The sequence below is a fragment of the Odontesthes bonariensis genome, chromosome 20 (genome assembly GCF_027942865.1).
Source record: "Odontesthes bonariensis isolate fOdoBon6 chromosome 20, fOdoBon6.hap1, whole genome shotgun sequence".
NCBI classification, from domain to species: Eukaryota; Metazoa; Chordata; class Actinopteri; order Atheriniformes; family Atherinopsidae; genus Odontesthes; species Odontesthes bonariensis.
The window spans coordinates 24,634,142-24,655,041 of NC_134525.1; the positions used below are offsets into that span (position 1 = coordinate 24,634,142).

The 20,900-nt window shown below is 41.0% G+C and overlaps 1 protein-coding gene across 7 annotated transcripts in view; it reads left to right on the plus strand.

Moving 5' to 3' along the window:
• The window catches only part of LOC142370262 (partitioning defective 3 homolog), a 333,677-nt gene that overhangs the window by 111,289 nt on the left and 201,488 nt on the right, over positions 1–20,900 (plus strand). For 6 of the 7 annotated variants that reach the window (XM_075452746.1, XM_075452747.1, XM_075452749.1 and 3 more), the window contains exons 4-5: positions 12,305–12,489; positions 17,579–17,716. In XM_075452746.1, coding sequence (XP_075308861.1) covers positions 12,305–12,489; positions 17,579–17,716 — 323 coding nt within the window. The remainder of the gene's footprint in view (positions 1–12,304; positions 12,490–17,578; positions 17,717–20,900) is intronic. The other variant, XM_075452752.1, reaches the window with a different exon arrangement.

The window sequence follows — 20,900 nt, forward strand, 5'->3', positions numbered from 1 at the left end:
ATTGGATAATACCTATTGCTGTTTCCATCTAGAATTAAAGAGACTTATCTATGCTTGCACTAAATGTGAATGACCCTTCTCATGAGATTAAATTCCGTAATTCTCCGTGAAATCTATCCTAGTCAATGACGTTGACGCCAGAAAGTGACAGAAGGAGTGATTTATGGGTGTTTAAGTGTTACACAGAGCATACAATGTCACAGCCAGCCTGTTGCTTTAATGTAATCTCTGTAAGACCGCAACTCTCTCACAAAAATGGAACAAAATATTTTTTGGGCAATGAACTTATCGTTTCAATTTTTAAATTCACTGAAAAAAGTATCTCTCCTCAGTTGCCACATTAAATTGGTTTGTCCTACTAAGGGTTAAACAGTGACAGGAACCATGTAGAACAACTTCACTTTTCTACACTGCTGCTGCCCTCTCATAGTCCCCTGAATCAAAAGTCTGAAAACCTCATGTGCAACACAACTGTGTGACTGATCAGAGTGATGTGTACATTGAAGTTGCTTTTTACTGCTGGAATATGCTGCAATATTGTTTATGTGTACTCCAGAAACAGCAGTGGAACAAGCTCTATGCTTTAGAGGCTGACTTGGCAGGGAATGAAATTTATCCACTCACTCATCAGACTCCAATTTCTGCTCACACGGTGGCTGTGACAGTTAAATTTGTGACAGTTTCCCCTTTGTAGGAGATGCAAAAGGAGTCTTTGTGTCATAAAATGACTGTGGACAGAGTTGCCCACTGTGGAAATATAGATTAGAGTTTAATGTCTTGTTGGTAATGGTCTTATCCGTACAGTGCATGTGGATACATTTCACACTCATGAAGGGATTCAAGTCGTCATTTTTCTCATCAGCATACACACAATTTCCCCCAAAAAGTTTTGTTTGGAAATTATTTTGTAGAATAATGACATATCCAATTTAAATAAATATTGTGGCCCTTTCACATATCATGTACACATGATTTCTAGTATGGTGTGTCATACCTCTGTAAGTCATCATAAAAATGCCTGCATAACGTCATCAGACAGTTTGTGTCTAATGAGAATCACCGGGCATTTTTAGAGTAAACTGCACTATGATAAGAAGGCCTCATAGTTTATAGTTAATGTCAGCGTGAGTAGCAAGCAGTGGGAGCTGCCCAGAAAGAAGATTTAGTTCTGCAATGAATTTTATCCCAGTAATAGCACCACAATAAATCTACTGCTCTTAGAAAACATTCCAACATTCCATGCAGTCTTCTGTTAACTTTACTTTGTGATACCAACGATGGTTCATAATGGATGCAGAGCTTGGTGATAAGTAGTTCTGGCTTGAGCAGTTAAACAAAACCATCCTGTAGTGCATGTTTTTGAGACTGGAATACATTTCTAAAGTTGCAAATGACCTTTAACACAAGGCTTAGGAAAGTTTATTTATTTACTTATTGTTTGTATGTTAGTTTGTTTCAACCTTTCCATTTTCTATACCTACTTAATTCAATTCAGGCTCGCGGGGGGAGGGCTGGAGCCTGTCCCAGCTGCCTTTGGGCAGGATAGACCCTGAACAGGTCGCCAGTCCATCACAGGGCCACACAGAGACAAAACAAGACAAACAACCATGCACGCTCAATTTAGAATGGCCAACTAACATGTGTGCATGTTTGTTGATGATGGGAGGGAGCCGGAGCTCCCGGAGAAAACCCACGCATCCACGGGGAGAACATGAAATCTGAAGGGCACCTCCAGTCAGGATTCCAACCAGGAACCCTCTTGGTGCTAACCACCACACCGCTGTACATGCTTGTTTGTTTGTTTCTTTGTAGTTTTGTATCCACCAATGGAGAGCATGTTGTTCCAGAAGTTCAATATGTTCTTCTTGATTAGGAACGGTTGATATACAGGGGTCTGAATTGGGAAAAGCTAATAGTCTATTCAGCAGTAGCAGCTTTTTACATTTCGAAATGCCAACAGAATTTTGCAAATCTAACAGGGCTGGTAGCTTAGGCAGCTGGGTTATCTTCTGTTTCTCTGGGCTTACAACATTTTCACGATAGTGTTTTTAATCAGGAGTGACGTGGGGACATATATGGCTGAGTGAGATTTATGGCCCATTTTCTACAAGAGCCTGTTCCTCTGGACCAGCTGTAATGGAGAAATAAACAAAATGGTGTTTACCCGGAAGGCGCAACCGTGGTCCTGTTTCTGGGCTGAGTATGGCTTGTTTGGGTTGTTGATTAGCAACTCCCTTGAGGGCCTGGATGTGGAGGAGTCTCTGTTGGTCTGGTCTATTTTGGTATATAAATTGCATGTTGTAATAAGTCTGCCGAAACCCATTTTTTTTTAAATGTTTTTTCTGAATGTATAAGATGTTATAAAGTGACAGGAAATTATTCTGATTAATTTTCAGTATTAAATGCACAGCAATCAAAGTAGGAGTATAGTTGGCCAACCATATTAAGTTTCAAACCTGCAGCAAAGCAAAACCAAACCACTAATGCTTATTAAATGCTCAGCAGTCAAAGCAGAAAAGGAACTTGTAAATTAATTTGTAATTATTGCACATACCAACACACATTGACACATATGTGATTGCTGACCTAGATGAGTCTCTTTTGATTTGGGAAAGTGATCTCCACTCCCTTCTTGATCTTCATTGTCCAGGGAAATACACTCTCTCTTGCACACACACACTTTGGTGTTATTGTTGTTGAAGTATCTCAGCGTTTGCTGCTGGAGACCTAGTCACTGCAGGCTTGAGAAAGGCTGACGTCCTCTTTCTTTTTCTCTCCAGTAAGTTGTCTGCATTGTCAAGAGAGAAGATTCAGTCTGTGTTTGTCTTTGTTTCTTGTTCAGAAAGAAAGTGGAAGGTTGACTCAGAAACCCTGTGGGAATGCAGCCCCCCTTCCGGCTTTACTTCTGCCTTAGTGCCATCACAGTGCTTTCAAACTCAGGCATTGTGATGGAACATGATAGGAGTTTCCGAAACTAATATGACAGACATATTAAGGGTGACTTTTTCCGGTACATAGTGATCAACTTTTGAAATAGTTAGATAATCAGTTTGTTCAAGACACAACCTACTCTCAGGACAAACTAATCACAAATGAACAAATGAGAGTTAATATGGGTATATATTGCTTGTACAGATGTAACAGTTGAATAGACCTTCAAGGGCACATTGAAAGTTATTTTCGGTAATTGCATTGTTATTGTGTATCTAATATTCTAGAGGACGAATCGTGAGCAAAATCAGCAGTCAACATCGTGGCTGAGTATCTCCTCTGTGGAACTGGAAGGTACCAGTGAGATAGTTTAAAAAACAATTCCACAAGGCAAGTTCACGTCAACTTGTGTAGAAGAAGGCATTAGAGATTGAAGAGTTATGAGCAAAGTTAAGGATGAGCAGCAGCCAAGCGAGCAGTAGACACAAAAACATTACTTTTGTTATTTTTACAACCCAGCGTCCAAACCCAGCCCGTACTCACAGACCCAGTGGTTGATGTACATACGATTACATAAGTTTGTATGCAATGGATGTTTTATTTGGTAGAATAGAAATAAAACTATATTCAACAAAGATCTCTCTGCTTTGAATCACAAATTCTCCGTTTTAAAGCTTTTCCATAAATCCAATTTTCCAATCTTTTTAGTTTCATAGTCTCCAGGCTTAATTTTATTACCAACCAAAATTTTGAACGACAGTAAGGTTTTAGAGATTTTTAAGGGGTGAATTTAAGTTTTCAACAGGATGATAATAGATTAGAGAGACGGTGTTATAAGACTGTTATTCTGTATGTTCATGTTTGGTCACAAGCAGCAACATTGCGCATGAGCTTAAAGCGCGCACACACAATACAGCGTAAACATATCAGGGCACTCAGCTTTACAGCCAAGTAAAGTAGTTTGTTTTCACAGCTGTTTCTGAAGTTGCTTTCCACCCGTCTGTAATGAATTACATCTTACATTTTGGAAAAGGTCAGTCGTTGATGTTTATTGAAGTTTTGTTTTTTTCTCACGATTTGATATCACATGAGATTGCACTGAGATAGAGATTTCACAGGAGCCCTTGGAATGATATTCTCGTCCCTTTTATGGCCTTTTAGTTGACCGGCGTGCTTTTTAAAGCTCGAACATATTTCATGCGCGTCTCCACAGCATTGGCTCTCTCCACTCTAGGACCACATTGCTGTCCCCCAAAATGAAACATTTTATATTCAACTTGTGGATGATTCAGGTCAGTGTGTATTCAGTGGAAATCCCCCTGCACACAAGGAACATCAATATGTAGTCAGTGGTTGGAGAGAGAGTTAAAATGGCTCAGTGCCATGATTTATTCAGACATTGAACTCACTTGAAGTATTCAAAGTAGCTCATGAGAAAAAAAAAAAAAAAGCTTTTAGCCTTTTCATAAGGCCATGGTCGCTTGGCATTTTTATTTAAATCAGTTTAATGTGAAAGCATAGGCTCGGAGTACACAAAGGCTTGAGGGTCACAAGAGAAAATACTCACTGAATACTTTTCATCCCTCATAGGTCAGTGTTGCCTATAGACTTTCTGTGAGCTCTCATTTGTATTTAAATACCACCAGCAGGAACCTGACTACATTTATTCCATAACCTTGAACCCACATCTCACTGTACAGGAAAAATCCATCCTTGGACTCATGTTATCATTTGTAATATAGATGCACTATGGATTTTATGCTATTATTTAACAGCGTACCTACTACACATACTCATGTACTCAACCCACCTCACTTGATAACATTTTTCAGTATCAAATGTCTCACCCTGAAAGTTGCAATCCACAAAGTTGCAGAGTGAGCACCATTAAGTTTAGGGGTCAAGACAACAGTAAATCCTGTCCTCGGCATGGTTTTTGACATTCGTAGTGGGGACGTATACCTTACTCTTCCACACTGGATGTCTCCTAAAATATGTAACTCAATTTGTATTTCAGCCATAATATACAGGCTTCATAGATGTAGAAACACAAGAATACAAGCTGAAACAACACTATTCTTAGAGCATTTTATCTGTAACCTTATCAGCATGCTGAAGGAATAGTAGCTTGAGTTGGCAGCCAGTCAAAAGGGAAGAGCCACTCCCTGCTTTCCACAAATAGTAAGGACTCTTTACTTTATGCCATTCGAGTGATTGGAAACTTCTAGAGCTAATACATCCAGGGTGACCCTTGCAAATCTTTCACCACAGAGTTGAAAGTAGATTTTTCTGTAGTATTATTCTGTGGTCCTCTGTGCAGATTCATCAAGGTGATAAAGCTATTAAGACTTAACCCCTTAATGTTCCGATGTCCAGCTGGCAGGACGTTGCATATTTCACGCCAAATCTGGGCTTTTCCTCAATCCCCCTTTCTTGAGATTCGAATGATGTTCGCCATTTCAGGAAACAATCATAACTGTAGACACAGCAAACACTTATGTTGAACCAGCCGCAAATACAAAAAGTTGCACAACTCGGCTATGAAGCCTCATAGTATTCCAAGAACAGATGCAACTCCAACAAAAATGGTCCTGTTACGTTGGCAAAGGTACAGTTAATGTACTCCTGTGAACTAGTTAGTCCAAAACAAGTCTTACATCTATAAAGACACATAGGCCCTCATTTATCAAGCCGTCGTATAAAGCATCGTAGATATGAGCGGAGAACTCGTCGTACGCAGAGGCTCAAGTGAGATTTACAGAACATGCGTACCACACCAATCCCATCGTAAGACCGAGCGGCTGTTGATAAATCCGGCGGCTGAAATCCATCGTAATGATCCTAACCACGCCTTCTACAAAAGGGGGCTGAGAGGCCGCACCTCTAGAATTTGCGACATGGATAGACGAAAGGCGGCAAAGAAACGCTGCCAACAGCGTTGACAGCTGGGACGGCTGTCAACAGCGATGTAAATCGCAGACTGGACGAATTATGTATTTTCCCCTACTGTGATGGTCAATAAAATGTGATAAACTCCAGATTAAATAAAATCTAAAATTGAGCGATGTTTTACCTTTTCTCCAGTAAGATTAGGAAGAAGTGGTCCGATATGAAATTGGCCAAAAAAGAAGGTCGCAGCTCTCCGACGCAGCATGTCACAAACGGGAGGGGGGGGGGGGGGGGTCCAGGTTTGGATTTGAGTGCCTTGGGAGGAGATGGTGGTTGGCGTGATCAGAGCTACGTCCTCATCAGGCGTGCCAGGGAAACTTGACACTGATGCGCCCATGCTAGAGCTCGAGAATGGTAAGAATGACTGCACACCCAAGACGTTTAAATAAAACAGTTGCTTTAATTTTCAACACAAATGAGGTTCCTAATCAAACTAATATTTTTCATTCACAGATGAATCCGAAGTGGCATCTGGGCAACCTGACCCGCGCGACGAATACGCGGCCCCGTCAACATCCGAAGCCTCTGCCTGCCTCTGCCCCCGGTCTGCAGCGTCACACCGGCCAGCCGTAACCACAGAGGTCCTAGAAAGACAGAGATCGTGAAGTGGATGATGGCTTAACACACACCATGCAATCTATCGACAGTACATTGAAAGACATAAATGAAACACTGAAGTCACAGAATAAATGCTGAAAGAAATCGTTGTTCTCCTTTCTTTTTTCCTTGAATAACAGAATGCTTACCGAAAGTCAGAATCGCTGAATCAGTTCCTCTCTCCTCCTGAGCGCTCTTGGCTGTGCAGGCTGGTGGTAGGGATCTCTGGGTGCGGGGTCCTCTGGATGTACATGTGGAAATGGCACTCCCTTTTTTTGGGCAATGTTATGGAGATCCCCGCATGCAATAATAATATTGCATACCTTTTCGGGCGGATAGGGTTCCCCCCGCAGCCGAGAGACAGATCCAGCTTTAGGAGCCCTGTACACCTCTCCACAGTGGCACGCGTGCGCGAATGCGCAGTGTTAAAGCGCCTCTCTTGTTCGGTGTGAGGGTGCACGGTTGAATAATGAGCCATCACTCTTCCAATTACGGAGTTGTACTTGTTTAATTTATTTAATTTGCGTTTATGTTATATTTATGTTGAAGTCAAATAAAACATGGGCCTTCTTCAAAGTGATAAGTCTGTAATTTTAACCTAGGGATTTGTTGCGACTCCTGAGCACGCACTAGTGACGTTGCTGTGTTGCAGTCACCGCAAGTCAAAATGGAAAAGTGCGTACACGGCCTCAGACCTGTCGTGGCGATTTCATCTTTCCTGCGCTCACGATGGATTTGATAAATGCCAACCTTTGCGCAGAAAAGAACGTACACACGACCTACGCACGTTTTTCGTCTTACGCAAGTTTGATAAATGAGGGCCACAGTCTGTTGCTGCAAACTTTCGAAATTTCCTTCAGAACATGCTTCTATTCCAAATGGAGCTTTAAATGTACTTTGGGTATGCCTTTTTCAGGTGTTTTAGGCAAAAATTGCTGAAATTTTAAGGGGTTAAACTGCTTGAAAACATTCCTTTGGACTAACTTACGTGATTTAGTTAGGTAGTTGGGTAGTCATGGCCTCTTTTATTACTGACAGCACAAACCTATCAGCACAGTGTGTGGGTGTCTTCAAGCAAGTCTTCGTTCATAGAGAGTAGAAGAGAAGAGTAACTAGAAGAGTAACATTTTGCTGGCATAAATGAGGGTGTTTCTGAATTATTTGTTCTCCTGACCACACCTATTCAGCCATTTTTGGGGTTGTTATAAGGGAATGCTGTAACCTTTCAAATTGGAAAGGGTCTTGTCTTGTAAATGAGTGTATGAAAAAGTATCTGGTCAACTAAGGCCATAGCAAAGCTAAATTCTTCCTGCCTACTGCAATTGAAATGAATGTTTGAGCATTGAGTCATTGGCTATACGGAGAAAGAATATATTTGCTGGCTCAAGTTCAAGAAGTAAGATTTTAAGATTTTCCGATCTAATACCATACCAAATTGCTGTAATAATGACTTTTGTTGTATGTGTGTGTATATATATATATATATATATGATGGCAATTTTATCCATAGTGATTTATACAAGCTGATCTATTTAGCCTTCCCACAAGGTCAGTGTGAAAGATAAATAAAGGACAACGCAATATGAGGTAATAACCCCTGGAGTCTGACCTGTGTGTGGTGAATTTTGGTGTGTGTACATGTCTATGACCCTATGCCCTGACCATAATCCCTTACTACAGGGGCTGGATTAGGCCCTATTTTTATTAGCCACCCCCTCCTCCCCTTCACCAAATGGTCTCACTCCCTCATCAGTCTAGATCGATTGCTGGTTTGCTCTGAAGTTGTGATGCTGGTTATTAAGCGTGGGACCGACCAAACCCTTCGGACTGCTGGGATAATCCCATCACAAATTAAGTGGAAGAAAATTGGTTGGGGAGAGTGAGGAGGGGAGAGGATCTTCAAATTGTGACCTTCTTAACATTGAACCCACAAACGAGAATACACTCTTGTATTTATCACATGCAAATCTGTATGGAATTGTACCTAAGATAGTGGCATTTCATCAAAGAGAAGACACCCCCCCCTAAATGGGATTTTTGCGAGTGTTTATGTTCTCATTGTCAATTTATAGTCTAGTAAGATTAAAACTAAATTGCATCCACATATCTATGACATAAACTGTAATATTATTTGGTAGACATAACACAACTCTCTTTATGTAAAATATTGTAATTCAGATCAGTTTGATGTTAAAGATGTTGAGGCTGTTTTTTCCAACAGTACAAATGATGGCTGTTCCACAATAATGGTCATCTTTGCCTATAAGCATCTGGAACCTATCACATCAAGATTTATGTTGTCATAGATTCCAAAGATTTCGAAACCTCCAGTAAGAGCTGTGCCTAGAGGTATTCTGGCTCTCAAAGTTTTAAGTTTTGTAGTATTTCTTCTCTAATTTCCCTTGTTTCCTTGTGTCACTTTCACTCGCTGTCTTCCTGAATTTCTTTCTGTCCCTAAATAGCTGACATTAATTACCCCTGCTTAGAGTCCTGAACTGGACATGAACCAGCCATTACTGAAAGGGGTAAAAGCTTATTGAATGCTGTTATTGAACTTCAAACAAATCTTAAAGTAAATTTACAATGACTGGCTAGTTTCTTCTCTTGATTTCCAACATCCTTTGAAGATGCCCAGGGGCAATATCCACAATAAAAAAAAAAGCAGATTTGCAACAAAGGAATACATACTATATTAAAAGCTGCTTCTGGGTTTTGTTGTTGGCTGCATGGTGGTGGGATAGTTGCGTCTGTTGTTCGAATCTCTGCTGGTGCTTTTCAGTGTGGAATTTGAATGTTCTCCCTGTTCTCTCTCTGTATGCAGGCTTCCTTCCACAAGTCAAAAATCTGCATGTTGGACTAATTGGTGATTCCAGATTTTCCGATTTAAAGACACAAGAGTACTGTAGGAGTGAGTGTGCATGATTGTTTGTCTCTGTGTTGGCCCTGTTATGAACTGGCAACCTGTCCTTGGTGTACAGGTCCCAATGGCAGCTGGGATAGGCTCTAGCCTCCCCGTGACTCTGTGTCAGAAAAATGGCTTAAGGTTTCTACATGAGAACTTTAGTTAAGGTTTAAATTTGAAAAAAAAAAAAAAGTCATAATTGCAGTAGCCACAGACTACAGCTTTATTCTTAATTAATTAGCATAAAAGGCAGGCCACACCAAGAATAATAACGAATGTAATTACTGTAAAAAGTTGTTGTAAATGTTCAATTTTAAGTGAATGTGGACGTTTTGGGATCGCATTCTCTCCTCTGTGGTGCCAGCTTCAAGGCTGTGCTTCATAGGCTTCTCTTTTGTTGATCGTCATTCATATCTTTTTCTTTAGAAAGAATAGGTAGAAACCAGATAACATCTTAGATTGATGTTGCATTTTCTGACTACATTTTTCCAAGAAAAACAAAAAAAGAAAAGACCTCATTTGAATTAATTCCAGGCTCACATTTTAGCTAACAAAATACAAATTGGTTACAGAGGAGTAAGAAAACACTCCACTTTGAAATGGCCTAGTCTCATCTTATTGGCCACCACATATTAAATTCCATTCATGTGCCAGATTATTTGGAACACACTGCCAAGCCATCTACTGAGGGGTTCCTCTTTACATATGTCCTCTTTCATAAACATCATCTCAAACTGAGATTTTCTAATTAGAGGTTATATAAATGGAGGAGTGTTACATTTCTGGGAAATGATCTGCATTTAGGCAAACACCAACACACTCAGAGGCTGAGGGCCCTCAATATAGTCAGCCCCGGCTCCTGTTCCAGACTTGGGCCCTTCGCTGATGATCGCTTGTATATATTTTTGCTCACTTTCCTGTCAAGTCACCATTAAATACAGGCAGATAGCCCAAAATATTTTTGAAAATGAGGAATGTTTTAGAGCATTCTGTTAGAGCAGGTTTAGGTTATTAACATGAGAGAAAGTAAATGAGGTTGAAAGTATAGATGCCTACTGAATACACTGTAATGCACATTAAGTTAGCACATAAGTTCATCTCCCCTTTTAATTTAATTTGTTTGACTGACTTCCCCTCTGGCTACTCCCAGGCAATCACAAGAAACACAGAACAGTGTAAGCTGTGGTTAAAATGTGTCACCTCCAACACTAAGCCAAGTCTCTGGTGTATCAGATGGATGCTATGCACTGGCATATGCTCACTGCAATGATGCACTGATGGATGACAGGTGGTTACCCGGCTATTTGCATAATTGTGTGTGTAACACTCAGGCTGCTAGAGCGTCCTAAACAAATCCAGGAAAAATTGAGATGATTTACACCACAGCTCTTAGATACACTTAGCATTTTCCCTCTGTTAAAGACATCAGTGGGATTTCTCACCGATGTCTGACTGGAGTGTGAAAGGTGGAGCGATTTTATTCCCTCTGCTTGTTTTGGCTAGTCTAATCAAATGTCAAGACTTTATCCCCAGTTTTTGTTTCAGATTGGTCACCGAAGCAGCTGTGACATGAGTCGGTGTTTCCTGTGTAGTTTTCTTACAGATGTTTGATGGCAGAGGTAATGTTTGGGCTGTGAGACATTGTGTCAGTCCTGGAAAACTTCATAGAATCAGCTTTAATTAATAGCAGATTGTAAAAACGATCCTTATTTTGAGAGGCAATTTTACTGCAGTTATGGCAATTGTTATTTTTAGTTTGGCTGGATTAAACACATGGTTAGATAATCACATTCATACTTTTTCCTACCATTTTTTGTTGCTCTCTGTAGTGATTTCCTACATAAAATCTGGTATCCAATATACTGAATCTGCAATAAATCTTTAGATAAGATGTACAGCTACTGGTTGCTTAGGACGTATTAAGCCAAGCCAAACTTTCAATAGTTAAGTTGTATATTGGTTTTCCAATGTACATGCTGAAATTTTGTATTGACGGTTTACAGTAGGGTCAGAGGTCTCCAAAATTGGCTGCTGTTGAACACTTAAGTGGGAAGGGAGCTGCTTATTACATATGTAAAGCAGCAAGGAGTTGGATTTTTCAGAAACCCATTTTCCCTTTTAGATGCTGTTTACACATACCCGGGTATTTTGATAAACGAAGACCTTTCCCTTCGTTTGTGCCTTTCGTTTAGAAAAAAGACGGAGTTTTTTCCTCCGAAAACGAAGCTAAAAAAAACTCCGGCAAAAGTGGAGATTTTTTAAAAACTCTGTTTAGCGTTTGTGTGTAAACTGGTTGAAAGAGACAAAAACGAAGTTTTGGGAATGGAATGAGGAGTTGTCGTCTTAGTACAGAGCCCCGCCCCTATCCGCCATGTTGGCAGGATGCTAGTGTGAAAACGCCATTCTCTCCGTCCATTGTTTATCTGGCAAGCATGGAGGTGCTAGCAGCATTTCTGTTGTTGAGAGCTATACTCGCTTGTGTGATTTTGAAAATTACAGTCATACAATGAATTGAACAACAAAGACATTTTTCACGGCTTTAGCGGTTTTATAGTCCAGCGCAACGTGTAAAAGTAGCTCAGTCTCGCTATCAGTCCACACACATGAGCCTGGCGCCATATTTTCTTCTTGAAAAGGATCCGGAAGTTCTTCCTGTCAGCGGTTCTCTATTAGGCTTCTGATTGGCTTGTGTGGAATTCTCATTGTTCTAACACTGCCACCGTCAGGCTTGGCGTAATTTAACAGCTCTTGATAGCGTATTTATGCGGATCAATGTAGACGTGGTTTTTTTTAAAAACGGGGCTGTGTGCACCTAGTTTTTTTTGCAAACGAAGGTTAGAAAATATGCGTTTATCAAAATACCCGGGTATGTGTAAACAGCACCTTAATGTCCTCTCTTCCTGTGCACTGCTTTCCTCGCCACAGGCATGTCTCTCAATGTCCGCCGCGGCAGTGATCCCTCCTTGGCCGGCCTTCCATCAGGTGGGATCGTCGTCGGTCAAGCAGAACCGTCCAGAGAGAACCCATCCTGCTGGTCCACGACGGCTGGTTACCAGAAGTACAGCCATAAGCCAAACACAAGTGTCGGCACAAGCAACTTAGAACAACAGGTAATGTACCTGGAGTTAGTAATAAATGTGTTAAACTGGGATGGCATATAACTGTTGGCTTTGAACACAGCATAAGTCTTCAAAGTCATCACGACATAAGTAAATCCCAAATGTGTCAAAATAGAACTGAATATTAAGAGCTTGACATCTTGTCTGTTCTTTATTCACTCTTATAAGCTGTTTTGCAAAGATTCAAACAGTATCTTGCTCATAAGTTCAGTACAAGAGAGCTGCAGATGTATTGGAGCTCCATCATTTATAATGTGAGAGATATGTGCTCAGAAATCATCTAAACTTTTTTATTCTGCCCCTCTTCTGCCACCCAAAATAAGAGGAATAAGTATTAGAAACTAAACCTTTACTACTCTGCTGTTAGATACCCAGCTGTTGTATAGATGTTTTTTTTTTTAAACAAGTTGGAGAAGTTACTTCTGAAAGCACCCTTTTTTATCCTGAAAAGAAAATCAATGAAAAGTGGATGAATTGTTAAACACTTTTCATTTGTTCCAAATTGACCCTTTTTAAGATGTTTTGTGCCTCTAATTATAAACCTGAGGAGGGAAAAAAAAAGAAAGTTTACTGTAGCTTTACAAAGTGAAGGAAGCCAGTGAACTTCTCAAAATGTCTGCCTCTCCAGGTAGTGAGAGACCTTTGCTTGTGAGAAAGAAAAAAAAAATAAGGAGGATATAAAAAAAGGCAAATGATTTAGAGTTTTAAATGTGAGATTGCAATTGTACAAATGAAAAGTGTATCTAGAAGTGTGGGCTGGTCCTATTTAAAGACACTTTCATTGACTAAGCTCAAACAATGGAACAGCACAGTCCCTGGAAGAAGGTGGAAAATAAAATGTTATCGGAGATATTATTCAAACTGAAGAAATGGGTAAGAGGGATTGTTCAAATAAGGAGCTTGTGTGTTTATAGAATAATCAAACCAGAGATGGCATCAATAAAGCAGGAGTCACGATAGATGCTGTGCTTGAATTTCTCTTTGCTTTTTTAGGGCCTTATTAAATCCACCATCACGGAATCGCGGACGGAATCACGGAATTTGACTTTAAAACCGGAATTCATTATAAACGCGGAATATGCGGAACTGACCAACATTACGTCTAAGTTTTTTAAAAAGGAACATATGTGTCGGGAAAATCCTCCGAGGGGGCCGCTATAAGTGGGGACAATGCACGCTTCACCTAGCCTGGGAATTCCCATGCTGCTTTGCGTGCGATTTCATTCTCACTGCAAAGTCAGCCTGGAAACCACCGCCCTTATTTTTGCCGGAGTTTGGGAACCAATCACAGAACGGGGGGGGGGGGGGGCAGCAAGACGATGACGACGTCTATGCGCTACACCGAAGCTTGTAGAGTGTTAATGTTGGATGACAGCGGACACAACGTTACCGTTCGATGCAGCCTTAGAAAGTGTTTTAAGTAGCTTAGAACGCAAGTTTACTTTTATTTTACATTTTTTTCTTCTTCTTCCTTGTCAAATTTCTGTCGTCATCTGGTATAAGTGATACAATTGGCTATGAATCGCGCGCAAAGCAGCATGGGAAGAACCAGGCGCCATTTGATAGACATTTGTAGCGCCCAATAAACGGCTTTAGGCATTCGTAAACCACGCCTCAAATACGAGAAAATGCACACCTAGTTCCCAGACCACAATCTCATCGAGATTGTGGACGCGTCAGCCAGGCTACGCTTCGCCTTCAATCCAAAGCAAATTGAGATGATTTACTTTGGATTACTCAGCATGCTTTTGGAATTATTCCATTTTATTTTCTTGTTGCCTAATACCCAACTTATTGTTTTCTTGGGGTTCAGTGATACTTTCCTTTGGGTCAATCTGCTGAGTAAAATGCAACTCTGTGTTTTGCAATAGTAGTCGGTGAAAACTAAATAAAAACAAAAAAAACTTGCAGAAAAAATGACCATTTTATATGGTTTTCTCCAGGACACATACAAGCTTAATAGAAAGTAATGCACAAGCCAAATTGACTTGTAGTCAGACTAATGTACAAATTTTTATTTTTTCATTTTATGAGCATGTTTGTTCATCAGTAATATCATAGTATATAGAAATATGCAGTTTTTAATCTTGCTCAGTCCTATAAAATTACCCGTGCTCTTTTCTTGAGCTTTTTTGTATTTTCTGGAATTGTTTTTACTAAGGCCCGACCGATTATCGGCCCCACCGATATATCAGGCCGATATTTAGCATTTTGGGGATATCGGCATCGGCCATACTTTCCATAAATTTCCACCGATAAGTTTATATAATTTTCACAACCAATTTTGCAGCCGTTTCGTTCTGAATGCGTCTTCTGCTCTCGCTCCCACTACTTTGAGTTCATGAGCATTGCCCCGCCCGTCACAGCATCTGATTTGTTTGACACACGGAATACAACCAATCAACACGCAAGTCTGTGAACGGTTTCAAGGCGGCCGTGGCGCAAGTTGGGGGCGGGGGAGAGAACAAACTCTCTTCAAGGTAAGCATATACGAAGCCTTATCCCCTGCAATAAGTCACAAACACACCGACGTTGCAAAAGCACGGCACCACAACGTCTTTATTAGTGTATACAACTAGTGAAAATGGTCCATTTGATCTGTGTAACGACGCAAACCTTTAGCTCACGTAAGGATAACCAGAATGACAGCGAATACTCCTCACTGAAATGGTTGTCCATAAAGCAGTCTCAGCATAGTGTACAGTAATTTTTAAACCCCCACATGGAAACGGTAACGTGTCTGTAGTTCTACACGAAAGGTGGACTGAAAGCCATGGTCAATGAAGACCAAATAAAACGTGTTTGTTCCTGAGACTAACCATTTGTTAGTGCAAGCCTGCTAGCTACTTGGTAGCCTGCCGGTGTGAGAGCCTATCTTGTTCCGTAACAACTGGTTACCCAGCACGTTAGAACCAACGGTGATTGGTCGTAATGTCCCTCTTAATTAACTTTAATAGAATTAAGTTTTGGCCAGTCGCTGCGTTTCAAACATCTGGAGTAACATCTTGTTACGGGTAGCCAGACAGGCTGTCACACCACCACCAAGTAGCTAGCAGGCTTGCGCTAACAACCATGGTGTTAGGTAAACAACTTCATGAAGCCGTACGCGACGCGACTCAGGCCCTAAAGGCACATTGCACGTTTAGCCTATTAGTTACTTTATTGCGTGGTAAGCCCTTTGACCATTTAAACACGCCCGGTGTGATATCAAAGTGCTGGCAGTTGGCCGATCTGTAGGGAGTTTGTCCAGACATTAGATGTGCGCTAGGTACAATGATCCAAATACTTCTTTGTAAATCGCCTTTATTTGTGACGTGAAAACATTATATTAAACTCAGACCTAAATGCTTTTGTTTCACCTTGCTGTAATGCTGTGTGACACTATAAGCAGCTCCCTACACTTGATTTTTAGTTTAGTTAAATTCAAGTATCTCATAGCAGGGAGAGATTTATCTTTTTTATTGATAATTATGTATTTATATTATTTTATTTCCCGTTTTATTCTAAGTTATGTTTGACTTTATTTTACAAATGCTGCTGGCAGCTCCCTGCACTTTTCATTTTTACAATTAAAAAGACTTAATGGAAATGAAAGTTTGTGTCAGTATGTGCTATTTTTAATTTATTGTGAATGTTTCTATTTATCGGTTGAACATATCGGTTATCGGCCTCCCATTTCCATAATTATCGGTATCGGTATCGGCCCTGAAAAAAACATATCGGTCGGCCCTAGTTTTTACCATCCTCTAAAGCACGTTGACATATTCAAGTCTATGTGCATGTAAAGGGTTCACACAGAGGTTTATTTTCACAAAAATGGCGTTATACCTGACAACTGTAGGGGAAGCCAAAGAGTAAAAAAAATGCCAAATTCTCTCGGCTTTAGGCATTAAATGGTACACTGTGCACTTTGTTGGCAATGCTCACATGTTCTTTCCCTGGCTCTTAAAATAGTATGGCATTAAAAAAAGAAGAAATATGTATTCACACAAATATTAAAATAAATGTTATGCAACTAATAACATAGTGTATTTCTTAATGTTTTGTCTAAGTTCTTAAAAGAACAACACATCTGTGATAAGCGCTGCCAAAAACAGAGAACATACATGCAAGCCTGCCATGTTCAGTGCACTTCTCTGTGAGTCCAAAGCCACCCGAGTCAGCCTCAGCTCTGTTAAATGTCCCCAATATAAGCAAATGTGAGTCCTCGGCTGTCAGCTGGCACTGTAAATTCAATACATCAAATTCTGTTCAATTTCCTGGTCAACTACAAGTATTAGGTGGTCTACACGAGTGAGTTTGATGTACTGCTACCTCTCTGGTATCTAGCTTTGCCTGCATTTTATGATCTGGTATGCTATTAAAGGTTGTGGAGAGTAGTGTTATTGAGCTTTGTCTCAGACTGCAGTGACTATCAGGATTGTGTTGGTATCAGAGTATCCACATTCAGCTGAGTTTGTGGTGCTGCCTCAGGCCCCGTTTTTTCTGTCTTTCTTTGGGAATCCCTCCACTTTGACTTTCAATATTGATTTGCCTTCTTTTTGGCTAAGGTAGCTTCACCTACAACCTAAAATTGCAAGACTGGCCTGTCAGGAATGTAATTCTTTGGTAATGAATTTGCTCATGTCTGTGAATGTTTGACATTACCTTGGCAAGAGCATTTTGGAAGGTGTTTTTTCTATTTTGGATGAGCTCAGCCTTAGCTGTCTTATTATAAAAAGCCTTTTATTATCGGCTCAGCTTTAGCTATAGGCGAAGGTCGGAGGTGAGGGAGGAATAAAGTTGGAATTGATTGAACAACTTGAAGGCTGTGTAATACAAAGTACATACCTAAACTAAAGTGAACAAAACTTCTACTACAAAATGTTTGTTTTTCAACTGATAAAAAAAAGCCCCAAACTACAACATAATCTGGTTTAAGCCTGAAAAAAAAATGACTGATTACTTGAATGTGCCTATTAATTTATTTTTAGCAGCAATGTTGAAATCAGTGCAATGAGACCTCTTCCGCTGATAGCATCTCATGCATCACAGCAATATAGGTATTTTCAATTTCTTTACGCCTTCCTATTTTTTGCAGGGTAGAGGAGCCCATGCCTACCGGAGTCTTCCTCGTAATGCAAGTGGCTGGACCACTCAGTTTCAGAGAGAGATGACTCGATCCTCCCTTAGTGCCAACCATCCAATGGTGGACCGATGGCTTGACCGACAAGAACAGGTATAACACCAGACTTAAATACAACTGGTCGCATTGTTCTTGTTTGGTTTAATTAATGGGCAGAGCTAACATCATATTATTTTCAACCATTACACTAAGCCAACACACTGAGTTTTGATTCAGTTTATTTGTACAGTGCCTGATACAGCAAAAGTCATACTGGAGCAGTTTTCATTTTAACTTTTTTTTTTTCTAACCTTCTGAAAAAACACTGGTGGGAGGAAAAAAAAACTGCCTTTGAACCAGACTCAGGGTGGGTAGTGGATGAAGTAAGACCACCACTTGATGTTTTAAACCGAATCAGCTGATTGACATTTACTGTCTACCCATGACTGCCCAAATCAAATTCAAGTCACTAATGCTTGCTTACAAAGTTACCTCTTGGGCTGCACTCTGCTAATCAAACTCAAACATTCTCCTTGACCAATGTTTTCCTTGAAAGTACTTTGTCTGGTACTGCCAATACAAGGCAGTTTGAGTTCAGACTGCTGCCTTTTATTTATTTGTTTGTATGTTTAGTTTTTTTGACAGAGTCAGTACACATAAATGAACATTACTGTAATTGTGCATGTTAGACAGAAGGGTATTTTTCATCTATAGTCCCAAGATATGTGTTACAGAGTCCCCTTAAAATCCATCCATCCATCCATCCATCCATCCATCCATCCATCCATCCATCCATCCATCCATCCATCCATTTACTCATATTATTCATTATTCAAGTTCAGGCACACACGAGCATACGCTGGATGCATCACAAGTGCATCACAGGGCTAACACAGAAACAAACAATTAAGCATGCAAGCAAACAGTGTGTGTGTGTGTGTCTATATTTGTATATACAGTATATATATAGGTGTGTGTGTGGGTTTGTGCGTGGGTAAGAGATATCAGAATAGTGATTACTGCCCATCTTGAAATACAGCATGTGACTGACATCAAACTTCACACCTCTGTTTCATGTAGCAATAAGCTTCATAAAGTAAGAGAGTAGACTGTTGCGGGCACGTCTCCTCACTTTGCACCTCCTCCCTCTGTTGGCACTTTATGATTGACTCAGCCTGCGTTTGGTCCCTCTACGCTGCAGTCTGTCAAAAGAGAAAAAAAATATGCTCCCTTTAAAAGTTATTAAAAGTGACGGAGGCTCTCTGCAGGGGGAGCAGGAATGACCTTGGGATGTGTTGAACATGCTGAGCGCGAGGAGCAGAAGATTTCCCCAGTTTATGTGTCAGTCTCTCTCCGTTACTATTGGCTACCTGCTCTTAATGGTGGGGACGTTCTTTTATTGAACTTTCCTTAACAAGAAAGAATAAGAAAAGACAATCGAAAGGATGATGAAAGGCCAGTGAATTTAGAGACAACTGAAAGAATAATGGTTGTTAATATGAGAAATAACTAACAGACATTCACAGTGGGTTGTTATACCATTGCTTAATATGCAAATTCATCCTTTAGCTTATTAAGATTCTCATCCGCATGTTCAGGTGGCTGTGTTTCTCTTGCTTTTGAGTCTTGTGTTGTCAAAGATAAACATGGTTGTTTGTCTTTACCTCTTACAACATTCTTTTCTGGCTAGACATATCTGTAATACCTCCTGACAGAAAATCTTTTAAATCAATAAGAAGCATTATAATATGCTTGCACTAAGTCGATTCTTGGCGTAATGTATTGTTTTAAAGTAAAAACATAAATGTTGTTGTGCGGACTTGTTTACTGACTCATACTGGTTAATAGCATGCTGTGCCTTACAGCTATAGCTTGACTATTTTTTCACCCATGTTTTGATGCTAAGCATGAAGTAACTACCAGTAGCTGTTCATCTTAGCGTAAAAACTGAGGTCAAGGTAAAACAGTTGTGCTGACTCTGTTTAAAAGTCTTTCTCCCAGTACCTCCATCCATCCATCCTTTTCCATCCGCTTAGCTGAGAGAAACCCGATCAATTCTCTCCCCAGCGACACTCTCCAGCTCCTCCTGGGCAATCCCAAGGCATTCCCAGGCCAGAAGGTACATATAATTCCTCCAGCAAGTCCTGGCTCCTCCCAGTAGGACCTCTAAAGGGAGGTGACCAGGAGGCATCCTAACCAGATGCCCGAACCACCTCAGCTGACTCCTTTTCTATGCAGAAGAGCAGTGGCTCTACTCCGAATTCCCTCTGGATGGCCGAGCTCCTCACCCTAAATCTAAGGCTGAGCACAGCCACCCTCCGAAGGAAACCTGTTTCAGCTGCTTGTATTCAGGCTCTTGTTCTTTTGGTCACTACCCAGATCACATGACCATAGGTGAGGCTTGGAACAAGGATGGAACAGTAAATTGAAAGCTTCGCCTTCTGGCTCAGCTCCCACTTCACCACGCTGGACCAGAGCAGCGCCCTCATTAACACTGACGAAGCCCTAATCTGTCTGTACATTTCTCGCTCCAACCTGCCATCACTCGTGAACAAGATGCCCAGATACTTAAACTCCTCTGCCTGAGGCAAGGACTCATCCCCAACCTGGAGAGAGCGTTCCACCTTTCTCCAGTTGAGAACCAAGGCCTCGGATTTGGAAGAGTTGAACCTAATCCCAGCCGCCTCACACTCAAATGTGAACCGCTCCAAAGCACACTGAAGGTCCGGCCTTGAAAAGACCAACAGAACAATATCATCCGCGAAAATTCCCAGATTCCTAAACCACACGCCCTCCTCTTCACGATTACGCTTTGAGATTGTGACAAGGGGTAGTCCTGGCGGAGTCCAAAATGCACTGTTTTCCCTTTCTGTGTCATCGAATTGTTTGCCAGAACACCCTTGAGGCCAACCGAAAGTCCTTCTCTATTCTCTCCCTTATTCCTCTCACACCCGAGTTTTAGCTTCAGCGACACACCAGTGCTGCAGCCATTTTAACTGCTTGTTACCTGTCAGCAGCTTCAGTTGACCCCTGGAACAACTAAGCTCGAAAGGCCTCCTTCTTCAGCTTGACGGCTTCCCTCACCGTTGCCGTCCACCATTGGGTCCTCCGGTTACCGCCACAACAGGCACCAACAACCTTCAGGCCACAACTCTTGGAGACAGCATCCGCAATGGATATCCTGAACATGGTCCATTCAGATTTCCCCTCCTGCAGGATGCCACCCAGAGACTCCGGGAAGGCCAACCAATCTGAACTCCTGTTTCTGGTGCATACGCAGAAACAACACGTAAGCGCT